The sequence below is a fragment of the Chiloscyllium plagiosum genome, chromosome 18, assembly GCF_004010195.1.
Source record: "Chiloscyllium plagiosum isolate BGI_BamShark_2017 chromosome 18, ASM401019v2, whole genome shotgun sequence".
Taxonomy (NCBI): Eukaryota; Metazoa; Chordata; class Chondrichthyes; order Orectolobiformes; family Hemiscylliidae; genus Chiloscyllium; species Chiloscyllium plagiosum.
In genome coordinates this window covers 17,363,227-17,382,520 of record NC_057727.1, presented here as the reverse complement: position 1 = coordinate 17,382,520, position 19,294 = coordinate 17,363,227, and the positions used below count along the sequence as shown (strand labels likewise).

The following is a 19,294-nucleotide window of genomic DNA, read 5'->3' as shown; positions in this document are numbered from 1 at the left end:
CTGCAGTTTCGTGGTGGTCAGTGCTGTTTCGGAGCTCACAACCCCATTTGTGGCCCTGACCTACAATTTGGAAACCTCTGTTTGATGGAAGAGCTTTGCCAACATTGACTGGACACAATATGTGAGATGTCATCATATGTAGAAGTTTATAAATCATGAGGGGGCTTGAAAGGGTGAGTAGCCATGGTCTTTTTCCCATGGTTTGGGGTGGGGTGGGGGGAGTCCAAAACTAGAGGGCATCGTTTTAAGGTGAGAGGGGAAAGATTTAAAAGGGCACCTAAGGGGTAACGTTTTCACGCAGAGGGTGTTGTGTTTATGGATGACTTGCCAGAGGAAGAGGTGGACAAGTGTACAATTACAACACTTAAAAGGCATCTGGATGGGTACATGAATAGGAAGCATTTCGAGGGATATGGATCAAATGCTGGCAAATGGAACTACATTAATTTAGGATATGTGTCGACATGGACAAGTTGGACCAAAGGGTCTGTTTCCATGCTGTAAAACTCTATGACTGTGACTCCATGTGACCTTTTGCCAGTCTCTTGGCACCAGTCATTCAACAGGTCAGTCATCACAAAGCCCTACCTTCACATGGGATTCCACTATCATCAGATTTGGACTTTTGTAAATTTGTTGTTACATTCATTCTCAGGTGTCCTTGGAGAGGGAACACACAGTGTCTATCAATATTCTCAATGCCTTTACAGAGAGGTGAGTACGTGAGGGATACAGCACTGTGTCTCCCCATCCAACTCCATTTTGATTAAGCTCTTTTCCTACCTCTGCTCCCAGCCCCGTCCTCACTTTTGATGGTTCACATTGTCCATAATGGGCTTTGCATGTAAATTTCTAAGTGACTGCACAAATGATGACTGGTAGTGGTTAATAGTTTAAAAACAAAAGAAAAGTCATGGTGATTTGGTGGTGGGAAAGAAAAGTATTCAGTTGTGTCTGAGAGCCCTTCTGGACTTAAAAAAAAGAAAAAAAAAGCAGCTCACCACCAGCATCTTGAGGGCATTGAAGAAGGACAATAAATGCTGGTCCATCCAGTGATACCTCAGTCCAGGAGTCAATATTGCAACCAAGTTGCTGATGTAAAGCCTGGTGATTACAGCAATCTATTTTCTGCTAGTAGTGATCTGATAATAATTATCTACGTAAGCAATTAAAGAAACCTAGAGGAGACAGTTGTGTGATGGTAGTATCTCTAGACTAGTAATTCAGAGGCCTAGATTAATCGCGTGTTCAAATCTCAATGAGACATCTGGATTTGAAAGCTAATCTTAACAATGGTGTCAGTGGTGACCATAGAAACAGAAGAGCAGGAGTAAGCCATTTGGCCTTTCATGTTTGCTGTGTCATTCAATATAATCATGGCTGATCATTCAACTCAGTATTTTATTTGTACTATCTCTGCATACCCTTTGGTCTCTTTAGCTCCAAGAATCATAACTCCTTGAAAACATTTAATACTTTGGCCTCCATTGTTTTCTGTGACAGAGAATTCCACTGACTCACCACTCTTTGGGTGCAAGAATTTCTCCTCATCCTCAGTGGCTTACTCCATATCCTTCGACTGGGATCCCTGGTTTTGGACTCCCTGGTCATTGGGATCTTCTTCCTGTATTTACCCTGGCTTTTTCTCTTAGAATTGTATAGGTTTTGATGAGATCACCCCTCACTCCAGTGGAAATAGTCCACATCAATCCAATCTCTCCTAATATGTCAGTTCTAACATCCCAGGAATCAGTCTGGTAAATCTTTATGGCATTCCCCTTGTAGCAAGAATTTTCTTCCACAGATAAGGAAACCAAAGCTGCACACGGTACCCCAGGTGTGTTCTCACCAAAGCCCTGTACAATTACAGCAAGACATCCTCGAGTCCTCACATGATAAAGGCCAACATACCACTTACCGTCTTCACCACCTGTTGTAACTGCATGCTTACTTTTAGCAACTGATGTACAAGGACACTCAAGGACATGTATTTCCGCCTTTCCAATCTATTACAATTCAGATAATAATCTGTCTCCCTGATTTTCGAGTTAAGTGGATAACCTCACATTATCCACATTGTACTTTATTTGCCCACTCACTGAACTTGTCCAAATCACACTGAAGCATCTCTGCATCTTCCTTGCAACTCACGTCTCACTCAGCTTTGTGTTGGCTATGGACAATTATCAATATCATTAAAAACCCAATAGGTGCACATGTTCATACCTGTTCTCATGGACATGTGTAGATGCTCTCTGAATTGGCCCAACAAGCCATTCACGGGCAATTAGGAGCTGGGTAGCAATCGCAGCTCAAAGGCTGAATTGCATAGTAACTTATTTGTAAGTAATATATAGTAATATTCATGTACATAAAAATCATGTTAAAATATTGAAACATGTAATAACAAAAGTCAACAAACAAGTTAGCAGGTAACAGAGAGCTGGCAGATCAGTGCATTAAAAGGAGGAATAAATTCATACTAAATTCAGTACACCATTCCTATATTACAGTACATGTTTTAGCGAGTTTTGAGAACATGTTTTCATTTTTAATTACTTTATTGTGGACTCAACCCATGGAAAGAATAGTACTTTTACATCAGGACTGTTGTTGAAACCCTGAGTTTCCTTGATTGCTCTGGGCAAGATAGGGGTGGTAATCGCTTTTGAAATTGCAACAGGCATGATGCAAACTTAGTACAATTATTAGCTCCTCTTTGTTTGTAGAGTTGTTATAGAGTTAATGGTGACCTCTCTATACTGGAATTTGATTTAAAAAAACGTTATTGGAATTCATAGGTTTTTCAGTCTCTCACTTTGGACGTAGAATATAGTCATATGCTAAATCTCAGAATGATGCAGCACAGAAGGAGGCTTTTCAGCCCATTGTACACATGATGATTCTTCAGGTAGAGTTATCCAATTTGTCCATGCTCCTTTTTAAGGTCGATGGAAACATAACTTTGGGTGATTTGAGCTTTGTGTGTGAGTCAACAGAAAGGTTCTGAGAATATCGTATGGCCTTCATTTGTGCTTGAGATGTTGATGTAGTTGTGGTTTTGTTTTAGGATGAATCACATATGGAAACAAATATGGACACGAGGTTCAACTCAGCCAGCAATCCTGCATGGACACTCCTGTTGCTGCATACAAAGACTCGTGACTGACTCAGCGTCGCATTTCTCCAGTATGATATCCTGGTGAGGGGAAAGTTGTTTTGTTTCCCAAACTGAAGTATTTTAATTAATCAAGGGATAGTCCGTACTTAATAAATTTTGAATATAGTTCCATTCTTCAATAGGACGTGCAAACTGAGGTGTTTAACGTATTATCAGTGCAAAACTATGATTGTGGTTTTCAGTGAGAATATTCACAGTTAGAGAATCACAAATATATGTGAATCGCAAATAAGAATAAACCACAAAAGGCAGCTGCATAAGATACAGGTACACGATGTTATGGGTAATGGATTAGCATGAATAGAAGATAGGTTAACTAACAGAAAGCAAGGATTAGAGATAAATGGGTGTTTTTCTGGTTGGCAATCACTGGTAGGACTGCAACTGCTTACAATTTACATAGATGATTGGAATACCAAGTGTAGTGTGTCAAAGTTCACAGTAATCACTGAGATGGGTAGTAGAGCAAAGAGTGCAGAGGACACTGACAGTCTGCAGAGGAATATAGATAGGTTGAGTGAGTGGAGAAGAGTTGATCGAGTACAAAGTCATCTATTTTAGTAGGAATAATAGCAAAACAGACAGTTATTTAAATAGTGAAAAATTGTTGCTGTGCAAAGGGATCTGGGTGTCCTTGTGCATGCATCACAAAATGTTGGTTTTGCAGGTGCAGCAAGTAATGAAGAAGGCAAATGGACTATTGTCCTTCATTGCTAGAGGGATGGAGTTTAAAAACAGGGAAGTTAGCAGCTGTACAGGGTGCTGGTGAGGCCACACCTGGAGTACTATGTACAGTTTTGGTCTCCTTACTTGTGGATGTCCTGGCACTGGAGGGGTGCAGAGGATGTTCACTAGGTTGATTCCAGATTTGAGAGGGTTGGCTTGTGAGGAGAGATTGAGTAGACTGGGACTATACACATTGGAATTTAGAAGAATGAGGGGGGATCTTATAGAAATGTATAACATTACAAAGGGAATAGATAAGATAGATGCAGAGAGATTGTTTCTACTGGCAGGTGAAACTAGAACTAGGGGGCATCGCCTCAAACTAAGGGAGAGCAGATTTAGGACTGAGTTGAAGAGAAACCTCTTTTTGCAAAGTGTTGTGAATCTGTGGAATTCCCTGCCCAGTGAAGCAGTTGAGGCTACCTCATTGAATGTTTTTAAGGCAAAGATAGAATTTTGAACAGTGATGGAATTGAGGTTATGGTGAGCAGGCGGGCAAGTGGATCTGAGTCCATGAAAAGATTAGCCTGATCTTATTGAATAGTAGAGCAGGCTCGATGGGCAAAATGGCCTACTCCTGCTCCTATTTCTTATGTTCCTATGTTCTGAGTGCATCTACACAAAAGGTCACTTTAAACAATAGAAATGTGAAAGGAAAGGTATGTATGCTGGTTAATAGTCATCTCACAATGACAAAAGAGAAGGTAGCTAAGAATGCAATAGGTGGATGGAGGTGGGGATGAAGGTGATAGGTCGGAGAGGAAGGTGGAGCGGATAGGTGGGAAGCTAGTCTTCCTTCCCACCTATCCGCTCCATCCTCCTCTCTGACCTATCACTTTCACCCCACCTTCATCCACCTATTGCACTCTTAGCTACCTTCTCTCCAGCAGCCCACCCCCGGATTCTCCCAGCCTTATTCCTGATGAAGGGCTTTTGTCCGAAACGTCGATTTTCCTGCTCCTCAGATGCTGCCTGACCTGCTGTGCTTTTCCAGCACCACTCTAATCTAGACTCTGATCTCCAGCATCTGCAGTCCTCACTTTCACAATAACAAAACCCAAGTTTCAAACCCTGTCTCAAATGATATTGGGTAGTTGGACCTGCCAATGGGAAGTTTGCTGTTGTAAAATGGGTTCTTAACAAGGATGGGAATTCATTCTTGGCAGCTTCCCCAAAACGTGATACAAGAACACGCCATTCTTCTAATGAGAATGCTGTAAATTTGAGCTGATGAAAATAAGTACAGGCAGCGTTGTGAGTAGAGTGATGGGCAGAATCAGGATTAGCCAAAGTAATAGTATGGATAGAATTAAGCTGGGAATACCAGAGGAATAGCTGCTCCTGGGACCTAGAAGATGACCATTGTTTTATCTTTCATTGCATGTTCCTACTTCCTCTTTAGCTCTGATATACAGCTCAAGAAGCAGATACCAAAACACAGGCAGCGTTTGAAACAAGACAAAGCTGTTAGTATCCTTCGAGATCCAGGTGTCCCAGTGCTTGAAAAGCTGACCAGAGAAGACCTTTTGAAAATGCTAGCTACCAGTGTGGTATACCAAGAAAGTGAGTGTCAATTTCATTAAAGTCAACTCAATTTTCTTTAAGTTAAACAGAAGGTGTAGAAGCACCCCATGCAGCTGTAAATGGGTTAGGACCCTTATCTAGGGACAAATAATGTGCCCAAAGGTGTGCCTAGTAGTCTCAGCTCTTCTGGATCCGTGGTTAAATGCCACGTTGTGAGTCACTTTTAACAGTACTTTTGGGTGCTTGGGCCAGATACTTTGAAGATTGCTTTATTGGGGTGTTAGTGCCTTCTGCTGGGAGTAGCACGTATGGCACGCATTATTAATATTCAACATTCCATTGCATTGTCTTAATAAATATGCATCTCTGCATAGCTTGCACAGTATCATTTCTAGACTCATAGAGATGTACAGCATGGAAACAGACCCTTCGGTCCAACCTGTCCATGCCGACCACACATCCCAACCCAATCTAGTCCCACCTGCCAGCACCTGGTCCATATCCCTCCAAATCCTTCCTATTCATATACCCATCCAAATGCCTCTTAAATGTTGAAATTGTACCAGCCTCCACCATATCCTCTGGCAGCTCATTCCATACACGTACCAACCTCTGCGTGAAAAAGTTGCCCCTTGTGTCTCTTTTATATCTTTCCCCTCTCTCCCTAAACCTATGCCCTCTAGTTCTGGACTCCCCGACCCCAGGGAAAAGACTTTGTCTATTTATCCTCTCCATGCCCCAAATGCCTTCTTCACTATCCTATTTACCTGCGACTCCACTTTCAAGGAGCTATGAACCTGCACTCCAAGGTCTCTTATTTCCTCATAAGCCAACCCGCTTAACTGCGAAATCAACCTAGTAAATCTTCTCTGCACCGCTGCAGTGCCAGTACATTCTTTTTGCAAGTAAAGAGACCAAAACTCTACACATCACCCCAGGTGTGGTCTCACCAGCACCTGATACAGCTGCAGCATAACCTCCATACTTTTAAATTCCATCTCTGTAACAATGTAGGACAATTTTCCTTTTGCCATTTGGCTCGTCAGACCAATTCCACCATTCAGTAACATCATGCTCTTCCATTTCTGTTCTGAATTTTACGTTCCCAGCTATCCCAGACAGTCTTCAAGCCTCATTCCTAAGAAAATCTATCTCTGCTCTATATGACCCTACCTCCACCGTTTCTGAGACATTCAATTCCAAAGTCACATAATCCTCTGAGAGGAAAATATTATCCTAATATCTGTACTAAAAGGGCAACCTCTAATTTTACAATGGCTGTGTTTTCTGACACCAGTGCTCGAGAATCATGGTTCAGTTTAACTTCGCACTTGGGACCCTAAATGGTGGAGGAAGGTGAGTCCCAAAAGATGGAGGGAGAGAAGAATAGGATCTAGGAGAGAGGGGGTGGATGGGACCCAAGAGAAGGGGACGGGAATGCGATCTGGGAGAAGTAGGGTGAGGAAGCAGGAACCTGGGATCATCCTCCTCATTCCCCATCCCACCCCACCCCTGAACCCTATTTCAGAAACGGTGCAGCCTTTGTGCATGATGTGATATGTAAATTTGCTGTGATATATTAGGTTGGGAATTGTGTGCAATGCAGTTTCCCACTAGTGTCCCCTAGTTCTAGACTGACATATAGGAATAAACATCCTTTCTGCCTTGTCAAGACCATTTAAGATTTTATAACTTTCAGTCAATTTACCAAATTTAGCACAGTTTACTTCTTACAGTAAACCTTACTTAAAGTACCTCTTTCCACCTGTGCACCAAATTCCCACTTTGAACCAAGTTCCCAGCTGTATTCACTCACCCTGTCTCAGTCATGGATTGTCTTCCTCACCGATTGGCTTCCTTCCTGACCAAAATCTTCATGGACTACTGTGTCACAATGGCAGTTTAGAAGGCAGATATTCTATACTGTGTAAATAATTTCCTGACTCATCAATGCCTTTCCATCACTTAGAAGGCACAAATTAGGAGTTGGTTGGAATACTCTCCACTTGCCTGGATTTGTGCAACTCCTTCGAAAGCTTCCACATCAAAGTAATCCATTTGACTGTCACCCTATCCACTGTCTTAAATATTCACTCCCTCCACCACTGGCACGCAGTGTGTATCATCTAAAAGTTGCACTGAACTAGCTGACTGCGGTTTCTTTGAAAGCACCTCCAATTCTTGTGACAACTTCTATTTGAACAGGACAAAACTGGCTGATGTATAAGAACACCAGCACTTGCAAGTTGCCATCCAAGTCTAACACTACCGATTTTGAATTCATCTCACAATTGATTTAATGTTTCTGTGTCAAAGTCGTGGAACATGTTACCTGACAGCAATGTGGTAGTTCAAGAAAAAGGTGGCAGTTCAAGAAAGTAGCTTACCACTACATCCTCAAGGGCAATCAGGGATGGGCATTGATTGCTGGTCTCGCTAACAACATCCGCATGACATGAATAAATCAAAAAATAAAAAAAACTGCTGAGATTGGAAGGACTCGTTTGAACCCCCGCAGTTAAAGTGCAGTATGGAAACATTTACCACCCGATTCCTTAAGCGCCGGAAAACTTAAGCTTATGAACATAGGCAATATGAAATAAGGGTTAATCATATAGTATATTTTTGTGTGATGAATATTTGTCTTTGCAGTGTTGAAATGTCACATTAAAATTAACACTAGTCAATACTGAAGAGATTTCACTGTTCCAGACCACCTGGGTGAAATGTTGGTTTGATGTACATTTTGTTGGTCATATGGCACATTTTAAGGAACTTGGGACATATTAACATTTAGAGTTTGCAGTCTTAATGACTGTTATAACACACTTCAACCAATTTCAGATCAATGTTTCAAATCCATGTGAACAGATTTGTTAAGCAATGAAAGCAATGGTTTCTGTATCACTGCATGCAGAGCCCTGGCTTATAACATTTCTCTGAATGTATTGACAGAATAAATTGTTTTCTAAGAGTAAATTGGTTTCTAACCTCTTTTAACTTCTTTACCAGATCCTTTGATTGGTATCAATAAACCAGCAGGACTTCCCATCACAGGTAATGGTGTGCATTTTCATGAATTGTCACGTTTCTCAAATCATTATTTAATTAAGAATTACACTCCAGTGTGGTGGCACAATTCATTCAGAAAGTTGCAAGATATGTTTTCAGATCTACTCTTAACTTTACAGTAATTTCAAAATTGTTGTCATACAGTGGCACTAAATAGAGGCTCAGTGCTTTGTTGTGGAGGAAGGAAGAACTGGGTTGAGTCTTAACTTTCATCAAACTTTTCTAATGCAGCTTTGGTGGCTGGTTCCAGAATGACTTTGGTGAATTCATGGAAACATCTATTTAGCTTTCCTCTTAGTTGAGCATTATGTGGCAAAGTGGCAACATAATTAGTGTTCAGAAATGGATGCTTACTGTGTGATAGCGTGCAAGTTTGAATGATTAGACTGCTCAGTGCCTGTTCAAATAGTTGATGAAAATCATGTAGCATTGTTCGCTGAGTCAGTGGTCCATGTTAGCCAACAGAGACAATGATAGAGGGGTAAGTTCAACTAGACTGACACATGTAAAATGTATATGTTCATTCATTTGGTAAGCACAGGGAGAGCCTCAGCAGTGAGTCTTTCGTTTAACACTCACTGTCACACATGAATAATAAACATGTGACCATGAGAAATAGGAGTGGAAGTAAGGCCATTTGGCCCATCGAGTCCTCTCTGCCATTCAATCATGGCTGATGGGCATATCAACGCCACTTATCCACACTTTCCCCGTATCCCTTAATTCCTTACAAGATTAAGAATTTATCAATCTCTGCCTTGAAGACATTCAACGTCCCTGCCTCCACTGCGCTCCATGGCCCACCACTCTCTGGCTGAAGAAATATCTCCTCATTTCTGTTCTAAATTGACCCCCTCTATTTCTAAGGCTATACCTACGAGTCCTAGTATCCCTGCCTGATGGAAACAATCTCTCAGCATCCACCTTTTCTAAGCCATGTATTATCTTGTAAGTTTCTATTATATCTCCCCCTCAACCTTCTGAACTCTAACGAATACAATCCCAGGATCCTCAGCTATTCATCATATGTTAGGCCAACCATTCTAGGGAGCATCCTTGTGAATCTCTGCTGGACAGCTCCAGCACCAGTATGTCCTTCCTGAGGTGTGGGGCCCAAAACTGGACACCATAATCTAAATGGGGCCTAACTAGAGCTTTATAAAGTCTCAGAAGCACATCACTGCTTTTACATTCCAATCCTCTTGAAATAAATGACAACATTACATTTGCTTTCTTAACCACGGACTCAACCTGCAAGTCAGCTTTTAGAGAATCCTGTACTAGCACTCCCAGATCCCTTTGTACTTTGGCTTTATGAATTTTCTCACAATTTATAAAACAGCCCTTGCCAGTGTTCTTATTTCCAAAGTGCAAGACCTCGCATTTGCTCACACTGAATTTCATCAGCCATTTTTTTAGACCATTCTTCTAAACTGTCTAAATCTTTCTGTAGCCTCCCCACTTCCTCAGAACTACCTGCCTGACCACCTAACTTCACATCATCAGTAAACTTCACCAGAATGCCCTCAGTCTCTTCATCTACATCATTAATATATAAAGAGAACAGCTGGGGCCCCAACACTGAACCCTGCGGGACACCACTTGTCACCAGCTGCCATTCCAAAAAAGAACATTTTATCCCAACTCTCTGCCATCTGTCAGCCAATCCTCAATCCATGCCAGTAGCTCACCTCGAACACCATGGGCCCTCACCTTACTCAGCAGCCTCCCATGAGGCACCTTATCAAAGGCCTTTTGGAAGTCTAGGTAAATAACATCCACAGGGTTTCCCTGATCTAACCTACTTGTTACCTCTTCAAAGAATTCTAACAGGTTTGTCAGGCACTACCTTCCCTTACTAAATCCATGTTGACTTGTTCTAATTCGACCCTGCACTTCCAAGAACTTAGAAATCCCATCCTTAATGATGGATTCTAGAACTTTACCTACAACTGAGGTTAGGCTAATTGGCTTATAATTTTCCATCGTTTGTCTTGATCCTTTTTTGAACAATGGGATTACAACAGCAATTCTCCAGTCACCTGGGACTTTCCCTGACTCCAGTGACTTTTGAAAGATTACAACCAAAGCCTCCACTATTTCTTCAGCCACCTCCCTCAGAACTCTAGGATGTAACCTATCTGGGTTAGGAGATTTATCAGTTTTTATATCTTTTAGCTTATCAAGTACTTTCTGCTTTACCATAGTCAACTCTGCCCCCTGACTCTCATTAATTGTTGGGATATTACTCACGTCTTCCACTGTGAAGACTGACACAAAGTACTTATTAAGTTCTTCAGCTATTTCCTTACCTCCCATCACTAGCCTTTTTGCATCAATTTGGAGTGGCCCAATCTCTACTTTTGCCTCTCATTTGTTTCTCATGTATTGAAAGAAACTTTTACTATCATTTCTAATATTACTGGCTAGCTTACCTTCATATTTGATCCTTTCTCGCTTTGTTATCCTCAGTTTGTTTTTGTAGCCTTAACAATCTTCTGATTTTCCAGTGCTCTTGGCCACTTTATAGGCTCTCTTTTTTTTCCGTGATACATTTCCTGAGTTCCTTCGTTATGGTGAAAGCATTACTGAAGGTACCATGGAATGACATTTATGCCTTCAGGAGAAAGAGGAAGGAGAAATTGACGAGTAGCAAAGACATATTTGAAATACCACATTATTTTCGAGCACATCATTGCTAGCTGCCTTCCCTCGGCTTGCTATGACCCACAATCTTTTTTGTTACTTCAAACAGACGATCAGTACGCAGTGATATTGCACACAGCACACGTCTGTGCTACTACAGAAATGCCATTTTGAGCCAAAATATCCAGATTATGTTCTTTTTTTCATGTTTTACATTTGGTTCACTAGTTTGATTGGATGATTATTCACATCAGTAGTTCAGTATTTCAGTTGCTCAAAACATCACAAATTTTATTAAAAGCTCAATGAAATTTTGTGAATACATAAATACAATGACAATTACTTGGAAAAGAAGTGTAATTTTAGCTTCTGTTTTGAAAAGAACTGGAATCCTCTGTGTAGAAAATTCAGAAGGCTTTTCTGATTGGATCCCTAAAGAAATTGGAACAGTCAGAATTCTGTTGAAGAGGTACTGCATTGTTTTAAAAAATTCTCAAGGTCAAGGACCAGGCTCGCAGGAAAGTAGTCTGACACAGAACAAACAGCCAAGAGGCGAGTCTGCTAGAATATAAGTGTTTTATTCCCCGCAGTGTCCCCACAACCAGTCTCGTACTTACAACGGGTCTGGCTTATACTCACTCTACATGTTACCAAAACTGGGAGCCGTCAGTTCTCGTAGAGCGGTTGCCAACAACCCACGCTCGGCGGTTAAACGTAACCCCGGAGCAGACTCTACCGAACTGGAGACTTCTCCAGCTGATATACCCTTTTCCAGATATAAACATTCATGTGAACAGCAGAGCAAGGCTAAAAAACACATTCCATTCTGGTTACATACAAATAAGAAGATTCACACGGGAAGGTGTATAACAAGATTCACACGGGACTAAGCGACACCTTCCATTTTCGGTTAGAGCAGAGCAAGGCTAAAAAACACATTCCGTTCTGGTTATTCACACGGGAAGGTGTATAACAAGATTCACACGGGACCAAGCGACACCTTCCATTTTCGGTTAGATTCACACATGTATTGGGACACAATTTTAACCCTTTCACCACATGCATGTAAACTGGAATCAGACCATCCTCTCACTCCCAGGATAGGCACAAAAACTGGGATCTACATCACCTCTCCTTAAGGGCACCATAGAGAAACCTCTTGAATTTCTTTCAGTTTGTAATTATAGACATTGTGAATCCTGACAGTCAAACTTGTACCTTTGGCTCAGTGAGTTCCCCCATTTCCGTAAAGGAATAAATAGTCAGGGTAGAAAGAGAAGAACTGGACCAGAGATGGATGATGAGATATTAGCGCCGTACCAATTCCAACCAGCCTGCAAAAGCAGCTTGATTACTGCTGACTGAATGAGAATTGTTGCTCTGAAAATACAAAACATTTTTTCTGTTATCCTTAACAGGTAAGGAACTCTCCTTTACCTCACTGCTTCCAGAACTTCAACAGCGACTGCATCTTTCCAAAGAACTCCATATTGTAAAAGCAAGTAACAGGTAAATGATTTAACTGTTGGAATCTGCCAGTTCTTCAGTACAAGCTGAGAGACTGGGACTGTAAACTGGATCTGAATGTAATTTGGAGTAACATCTAGGAACAAAGCATGATGGATTTGATTTTTGTGCAGGAAGTATTTACGCCACAACGGTATAATTACAGGATTAAATGCACGTTGGAGTAATGCAAGCCCACAAATAGAATCAGAGTACATGCATAGATACACATATGACCACAATATAGGCTAGAGTGACTCAGATAAACGTGGAGCTGGACTCCTTGTGTGATGGAGTAGGTTTGATACATGTACCATACCTAAGTGGCTTGCTGGAAGTAGCACTGGATTTCTAGGGAAAGCAGAGTGCATTACAGCCGAGCCTAGCTATAATTAGGGGAGTAAGGCAATTGCTAGTGTAGTGATGTGATAAATACTGATTTACAACAGCATGCATAGAGAGATGTCAGTGATAATCAAGGGGTTAGCTTCAAGTCCACCTTTACAATACAAATGTAGACACGTAACTCCAGACAGTTCTCATAATTCAAAGTATTATCAGTTCTTACATTTAGAGCACTATCACTATCAACACATAAGTGTAAAGCTGTCACTAATAGGAATCTCACATATAGTACAGCTATGTAATCTGTATATGCAAACATGTGAGTAAGTCATCGTGTGACTGATAATGCCCTCTAAACCATTGTTGATTGTGCTGTTTCTTCACAGGGACCATTCTGGCTTGGTTCTGCTTTCCACCTGTCACCAAACTACCAAGTACATTGAGAATGCCTTCATCCAAGCTCGGAGAAGGAAGGAGGCACTCACCAGTTATTGGTAATGTTTGAATTATTATACAACACTGAAGTAACTAAGTGATAGAAATTTACATGTGCTAACTTGGGATTCTTATTCATTAAATAAACAATTTCTCCAATAACCGTTTAATAGAAACATATTTGGGGTGGCACGGTGGTTCAGTGGTTAGCAGTGTTGCCTCACAGCGCCAGGGATCCGGGTTCAATTCCCACCTCGGACAACTGTCTGTGTGGGGTTTGCACACTCTCCCCGTGTCTGCGTGGATTTCCTCCGGGTGCTCTGGTTTCCTCCCACAGCCCAACGATGTGCAAGTTAGGTAAATTGGCCATGATAAATTGCCCATGGTGTTAGGTGCATTAGTCAGGGGTAAATGTAGGGGAATGGGTCTGGATCGGTTGCTCTTCGGAGGTTTGGTGAGAACTTGTTGGGCCAAAGAGCCTGTTTCCAGACTGTAGGGAATCTAATCTAGGGAATCTATTACCTTTCAACTACTCAATTTAAAAAAAAATGAGTTGGCATATAGATATACCCAAAAATGAGCATAATGCACAGACTTTATCTTGAATTTTCACCTGAGTTTTGTAATGCTTCGGTACCAGTATTGCAGCTGTTAGTGACTAAACATTACTGAGCTCTGTGAGTAACTGGACAGCTATTCTTTGACTATTAATGAGCTCAGGGCACAACAGGCTTGACAGTGGCTGATTATCAATGAGGACAGGGTTGTGCAAACTGAATATTAGGGAGCACAGCGCAGTCGCCAACTGAATTTGATTTAGGAATATTGCTGCAGACAAGTCATAGAGATGTACAGTTCGGAAACAGACCCTTTGGTCCAACTCGTCTATGCCAACCAGATATCCCAACCCAATCTAGTCCCACCTGCCAGCACCTGGCCCATATCTCTCCAAACCCTTCCTATTCATATTCCCATCCAGGTACCTTTTAAATGTTGCAATTGTACTAGCCTCCACCACTTCCTCTTGCAGCTCATTCCACACACACACCACCCTCTGCATGAAAACGTTGCCCCTTAGGTCTCTTTTATATCTTTCCCCTCTCACCCTAAACCTATGCCTTCTAGTTCTGGTCTCCATCACCCCAGGGAAAAGACCTTGTCTATTTACCCCCTCCATGCCCCTCATGTGTTTATAAACCTCTATAAGGTCATCCCTCAGCCTCTGATCCTCCAGGGAAAACAGCCCTAGCTTATTCAACCTCTTCCTATAGCTCAAATCCTCCAACCCTAGCAACATCCTTGTAAATCTTTTCGGAACTCTTTCAAGTTTCACAACATCCTTCCTATAGGAGGGAGACCAGATTTGCACACACTATTCCAAAAGTGGCCTAACCAATATCTTGTACAGCCGCAACATGACCCCCCAACTCCTGTACTCAGTACTCTGACCACTAAAGGAAAGCATACCAAACACCACGTTCACTATCCTATCTACCTGCGACTCTACTTTCAAAGAGTTATGAACTGCACTCCAAGGTCTCTTTGTTCAGCAACACCCCCAGGACCTTACCAATAAGTGTGTGAAACTCCCAATCATTGAGGTTGGAACATAAAAGTTTGTTGTACTTACAGTTTTTGATGTCTGACAAGGTATAGAAAAAGCATTTAAGTGTGTGGATATGGTGTAGAAAAATTCCTGATGAAGAGCTTTTGCCTGAAACATCGACTCTCCTGCTTCTCAGATGCTGCCTGACCTGCTGTGCTTTTCCGGCATCACACTCTCGACCCTTACCATTAAGTGTATAAGTCCTGTTAAGATTTGCTTTCCCAAAATGCAGCACCTCGCATTTATCTAAAATGGGCTTGATTGAAACTATTTAAAGGACTTTTGCTACGCTTTCAAACGCAACTTTGTTTTGTTTCAAAGATAGTTTTATTCTTTTTCAAAAATCTGTGTCTTAAATATATAAATGCTGATGTGGTGGCCTGCTGCCAGCTGTATGACGCAACAGATGTACAAGTGTTGCTGAGGGGTGATGGCAGGGTATGACTGTGGGTGGATATGTATAAGGGTGATTGGGCGTGCAGCAGGGGAGATGTTAGAATGTAGCAAAGAGGTATTGCAAAACTTTGAGAATGCCCAGGAGGCAGAGTAGGAGGATGTTCATCAGTGACTGGAATGCAGAATAGAAAACATTGTTATGAAAATGAGGTGACAGTGGAGCTGGAAGAATGAATTAATCTTCTTCTATTTCTTAGCTTTCAACACAGTTATTTCTGGCATCTTTTAACTTGCTTGCATAACAACAGTATTTAAGAAGTATTTCACTGGATGAACATTATTTGAAGATGCCCTGAAGGTGTAATAAGTCAATAATTGCTAAAGTTCTTTGATTGTTTATTTTTTACTGTATTTGTGTACACATTTATTCTATCTTACAGTGTCAGGTTCAATGATTTAAATTATAAATTTATGACACACGAATGTGGTGTGAATCATACTGTATCACTCCAGGGATCTGTGCATATCTCCTTCTGATTTCTTGAATTTATTATATATTTTTTTCTGTAACAGTGCTGTGACAGTGGGCATCCCAGAACCTGCAGAGGGAGAAATCAGTGTGGCTCTGACAAAGCAGAACATTGGCGAGCATGAGCTGGTAATTGTTCTATTTGACGCATCTCCTTCCACTTTCTCCATCAGAATAAGCATGATGGTTAGTGACAATTAATTGGAAAACCAAAACAGGTTCAGTAGAACCTCGATTATCTGAACATCAATTATCCAAATTTCAGATTGTCTGACCAAGATCTCAAGGTCCCTTTAAAAATGGCATTAGGCAACTCAGCATTCAGTTATCAATTAAACGGCATTATGGCGTGCATTGCCAGATAACCAAGAAATATTCAGATAACCTGCACTCAAATTACCGCTTGTTTCCGGTTATCCAAACAAACAATTATCTGAACAAAATACTCCCCGCCTGTCTCATTTGGATAATCGAGGTTCTGGGTGTTGTTCATGCACAATGTGTGGATTCCCTCGTATGACTGTCTATTAGGAGATCCTAATGTTGGCTGTGCTGTTGAAGGTGAGTTAAGTGTTGAGAAAGTTCCCTAGGAAGAGGGACAAAAATCTAAACCACAAATTTCTTACTGCTAATCTTAACAGAATATCAGCATTTGAAATGGTCATTTGATTACTGATTCTTCTGTGGAGGGAGGCTGAGAAAAATAGAAAGGGAGCAAATTAATGCCCTTTTGCCTTTGATAATGCAGACTACATTTCTAGGTTTTAGAAATAATGAGAATGACATATTCCAGATAGTCGCGTGGTGAGGTAAATATGGATCAGATCTGTATATTTACTGCCTGCCTGGGCCTTTAAAGCTTACAATGATTTTACTTTTATCGTGTTTTGTTACGCTAATATAGGTGGTTCCAGTGTTTCATCCCACACCTGGAAACTTTCAGCGGAAGGAAGCAAAGAAGGCTGTTACAAGGTATAAGGTTCTCGATACTGCAAATGGCTGTGCATTAGTACAGCTTCAACCTCTCACAAGTGAGTTAATGTAGTCTGGGTTTTCTTTAATTAAACTACTGTCGGCTGGTTGTATCCGAGATTTACAATTTTCCAATGTTTGTTCACTTTCCTCCCGCATCAGCCTTTGAAAGTGTGTTACAGGTCCACCTCACTGTCAAACTCTCTGCGGTTCTTGGGGATCATGTGTATTCTTCCAGGCTGGGGAAGGTTCTGGGAATTCCCTTCTGTCTCCCAGTGGAATTAGCAATTCCTCGAATTCAGGTAAATTAGAGTATCATTATAAGAATGGCATGCTGAAAGAGGATTGGATCTTGTTAAGGGTGAGCAGGAGTGAAGTGGGTATTACTAGCTGAGGTGTTATTAGCAGTTGGGGAAGAATCTGTGTGTGAGGGATTTGAGAGTTCTCATGCTTGTTTTTAAAGCCTTCCATGCGACAACCCTCCCTGTCTTTGTGGTTTCCTGTCACCCTACTGCAGTAGAAAATATCATTACTCTTCTAATTTAGCCCTCACGAGCACTGTGATTTTAACTGCTCCATGATTATCTCTGGCACCTCATTCCACTTTCTCCTTAGCTGCCTGAGCCCCTATGTTCTGGAACTCATTGAACCTGTTTGTTCCTTTAAATAAATTTAGTTCACGTTGCAGCTCCGTGTTCTTCGCATGAAAATGTTTTACTTCACACTTCTTCATTTTACTTGCATGTTTTTGTTCATTTCACTAGTTTGTCCATGTCATCTTAAAATCTATTACCATTCGTCTTATTTCTTTGCAAATCTCACTATTAAATGAGCTCATCAGATATTGCTTCAGCCTCACAGGTAATCGTTGATTCATGCTAACATCCGCATATTTCCAGATTTAGATTAGATTAGATTAGATTACTTACAGTGTCGAAACAGGCCCTTCGGCCCAACAAGTCCACACCGACCCGCCGAAGCGCAACCCACCCAGACTCATTCCCCTACATTTACCCCTTCAAGTAACACTATGGGCAATTTAGCAAGGCCAATTCACCTTACCTGCACATTTTTGGATTGTGGGAGGAAACCAGAGCACCCGGAGGAAACCCACGCAGACATGGGGAAAATGTGCAAACTCCACACAGAGAGTCGCCTGAGGTGGGAATTGAACCCAGGTGCCTGGCACTGTGAGGCAGCTGTTCAAGATATATTATGCATTTAACTTTTCAACATATGGAGTTCAGAAAGATTTACAAGGATGTTGCCAGGGTTGGAGGATTTGAGCTATAGGGAGAGGCTGAACAGGCTGGGGCTGTTTTCCCTGGAGCGTCGGAGGCTGAGGGGTGACCTTATAAAGGTCTACAAAATTTCGAGGGGCATGGATAAGATAATAGCCAAAGTCTTTTCCCTGGGGTCGGGGAGTCCAGAACTAGAGGACATAGGTTTAGGGTGAGAGGGGAAAGATATAAAAGAGACCTAAGGGGCAACTCTTTCACGCAGCGGGTGGTACGAATACGGAATGAGCTGCCAGAGGAAGTGGTGGAGGCTGGTACAATTTCAACATTTAAGAGGCATTTGGATGGATATATGAATATTGAGGGTTTGGAGGGGTATGGGCCGGTTGCTGGCAGGTGGGACTAGATTGGGTTGGACTGAAGGGTCTGTTTCCATGCTGTACATCTCTATAACTCTATAAGTGGATTTAGTCTCGTATGTGTGTCCTGATACCAGTAGGGTTTGAAACTATGGTGACATTTTGCTTAACTCATTAGGTCTTGGATGAATCCTTGCTGCGGAAGTTGCATTTTGACCAGAAACAGATGTGGAAAATGCCTCTTCACCTTCACCTACACAAACTTTCAATTCCACCATTTGAAACTAAGAAATTAGAGACACTGATTGTGGCTGCTCCTCCAGCTTACTTTCTTAGGACTCTTGATCTCTTAGGCTTAACAGTTAGTGAGTTTCCTGAAGCAAATGTAAAGAAAAGAAAATAAAGAAATGTGTTCCATATAGTTCATGCCAGTACTCTGTGATAGAGAAAATTCACTGCTTCCATGAAGTTTATTTTGTAGTAAAATCCAATTAGAAGCACTGTTTCAGAACCTGTAATATCAGAGGATGTTTCCTCACTTGTGGGTAATACAAAGGAATGCACCTAAATATTGATAGGTCCAAAGGGCATCATTCCATAGAGCATTGGAAACAGTTATCATCAAGAATTACTCTATAAATTTGCTATGATATTTACCAAAATATATCTCTGTTCAGAAATACCCTTCGTTTGCCATGCCTCAATGTTTTTGGAAACAGCGAAGTGAAAACAACCAGGGTTTCTCATGTTAGGTGTTGA

General features: G+C 41.4%; 1 protein-coding gene across 1 annotated transcript; it reads left to right on the top strand.

Moving 5' to 3' along the window:
* The first annotated feature begins 532 nt into the window (after positions 1-532).
* Positions 533-19,218, top strand: LOC122558895 (mitochondrial mRNA pseudouridine synthase RPUSD3-like). The gene is made up of 11 exons (XM_043707818.1): positions 533-566; positions 656-714; positions 3,071-3,202; positions 5,310-5,470; positions 8,444-8,488; positions 12,568-12,658; positions 13,387-13,494; positions 16,011-16,095; positions 16,871-16,997; positions 17,101-17,240; positions 18,714-19,218. The coding sequence occupies exons 3-11, from the start codon at positions 3,072-3,074 to the stop codon at positions 18,936-18,938; spliced, it is 1,113 nt and encodes a 370-aa protein (XP_043563753.1). The 5' UTR covers positions 533-566; positions 656-714; position 3,071; the 3' UTR covers positions 18,939-19,218.
* The last annotated feature ends 76 nt before the right edge of the window (positions 19,219-19,294 follow it).

What these genes read in the sequence shown, in the direction of transcription:
- LOC122558895 (XM_043707818.1), top strand. Translation starts at nt 3,072, where the DNA reads ATGAATCACATATGGAAACAAATATGGACACGAGGTTCAACTCAGCCA. An exon ending in ATTGTAAAAGCAAGTAACAG is followed by an intron (nt 12,659 to 13,386) that starts GTAAATGATTTA and finishes GTTTCTTCACAG; the next exon opens with GGACCATTCTGGCTTGGTTC. An exon ending in GAGGCACTCACCAGTTATTG is followed by an intron (nt 13,495 to 16,010) that starts GTAATGTTTGAA and finishes TTTCTGTAACAG; the next exon opens with TGCTGTGACAGTGGGCATCC.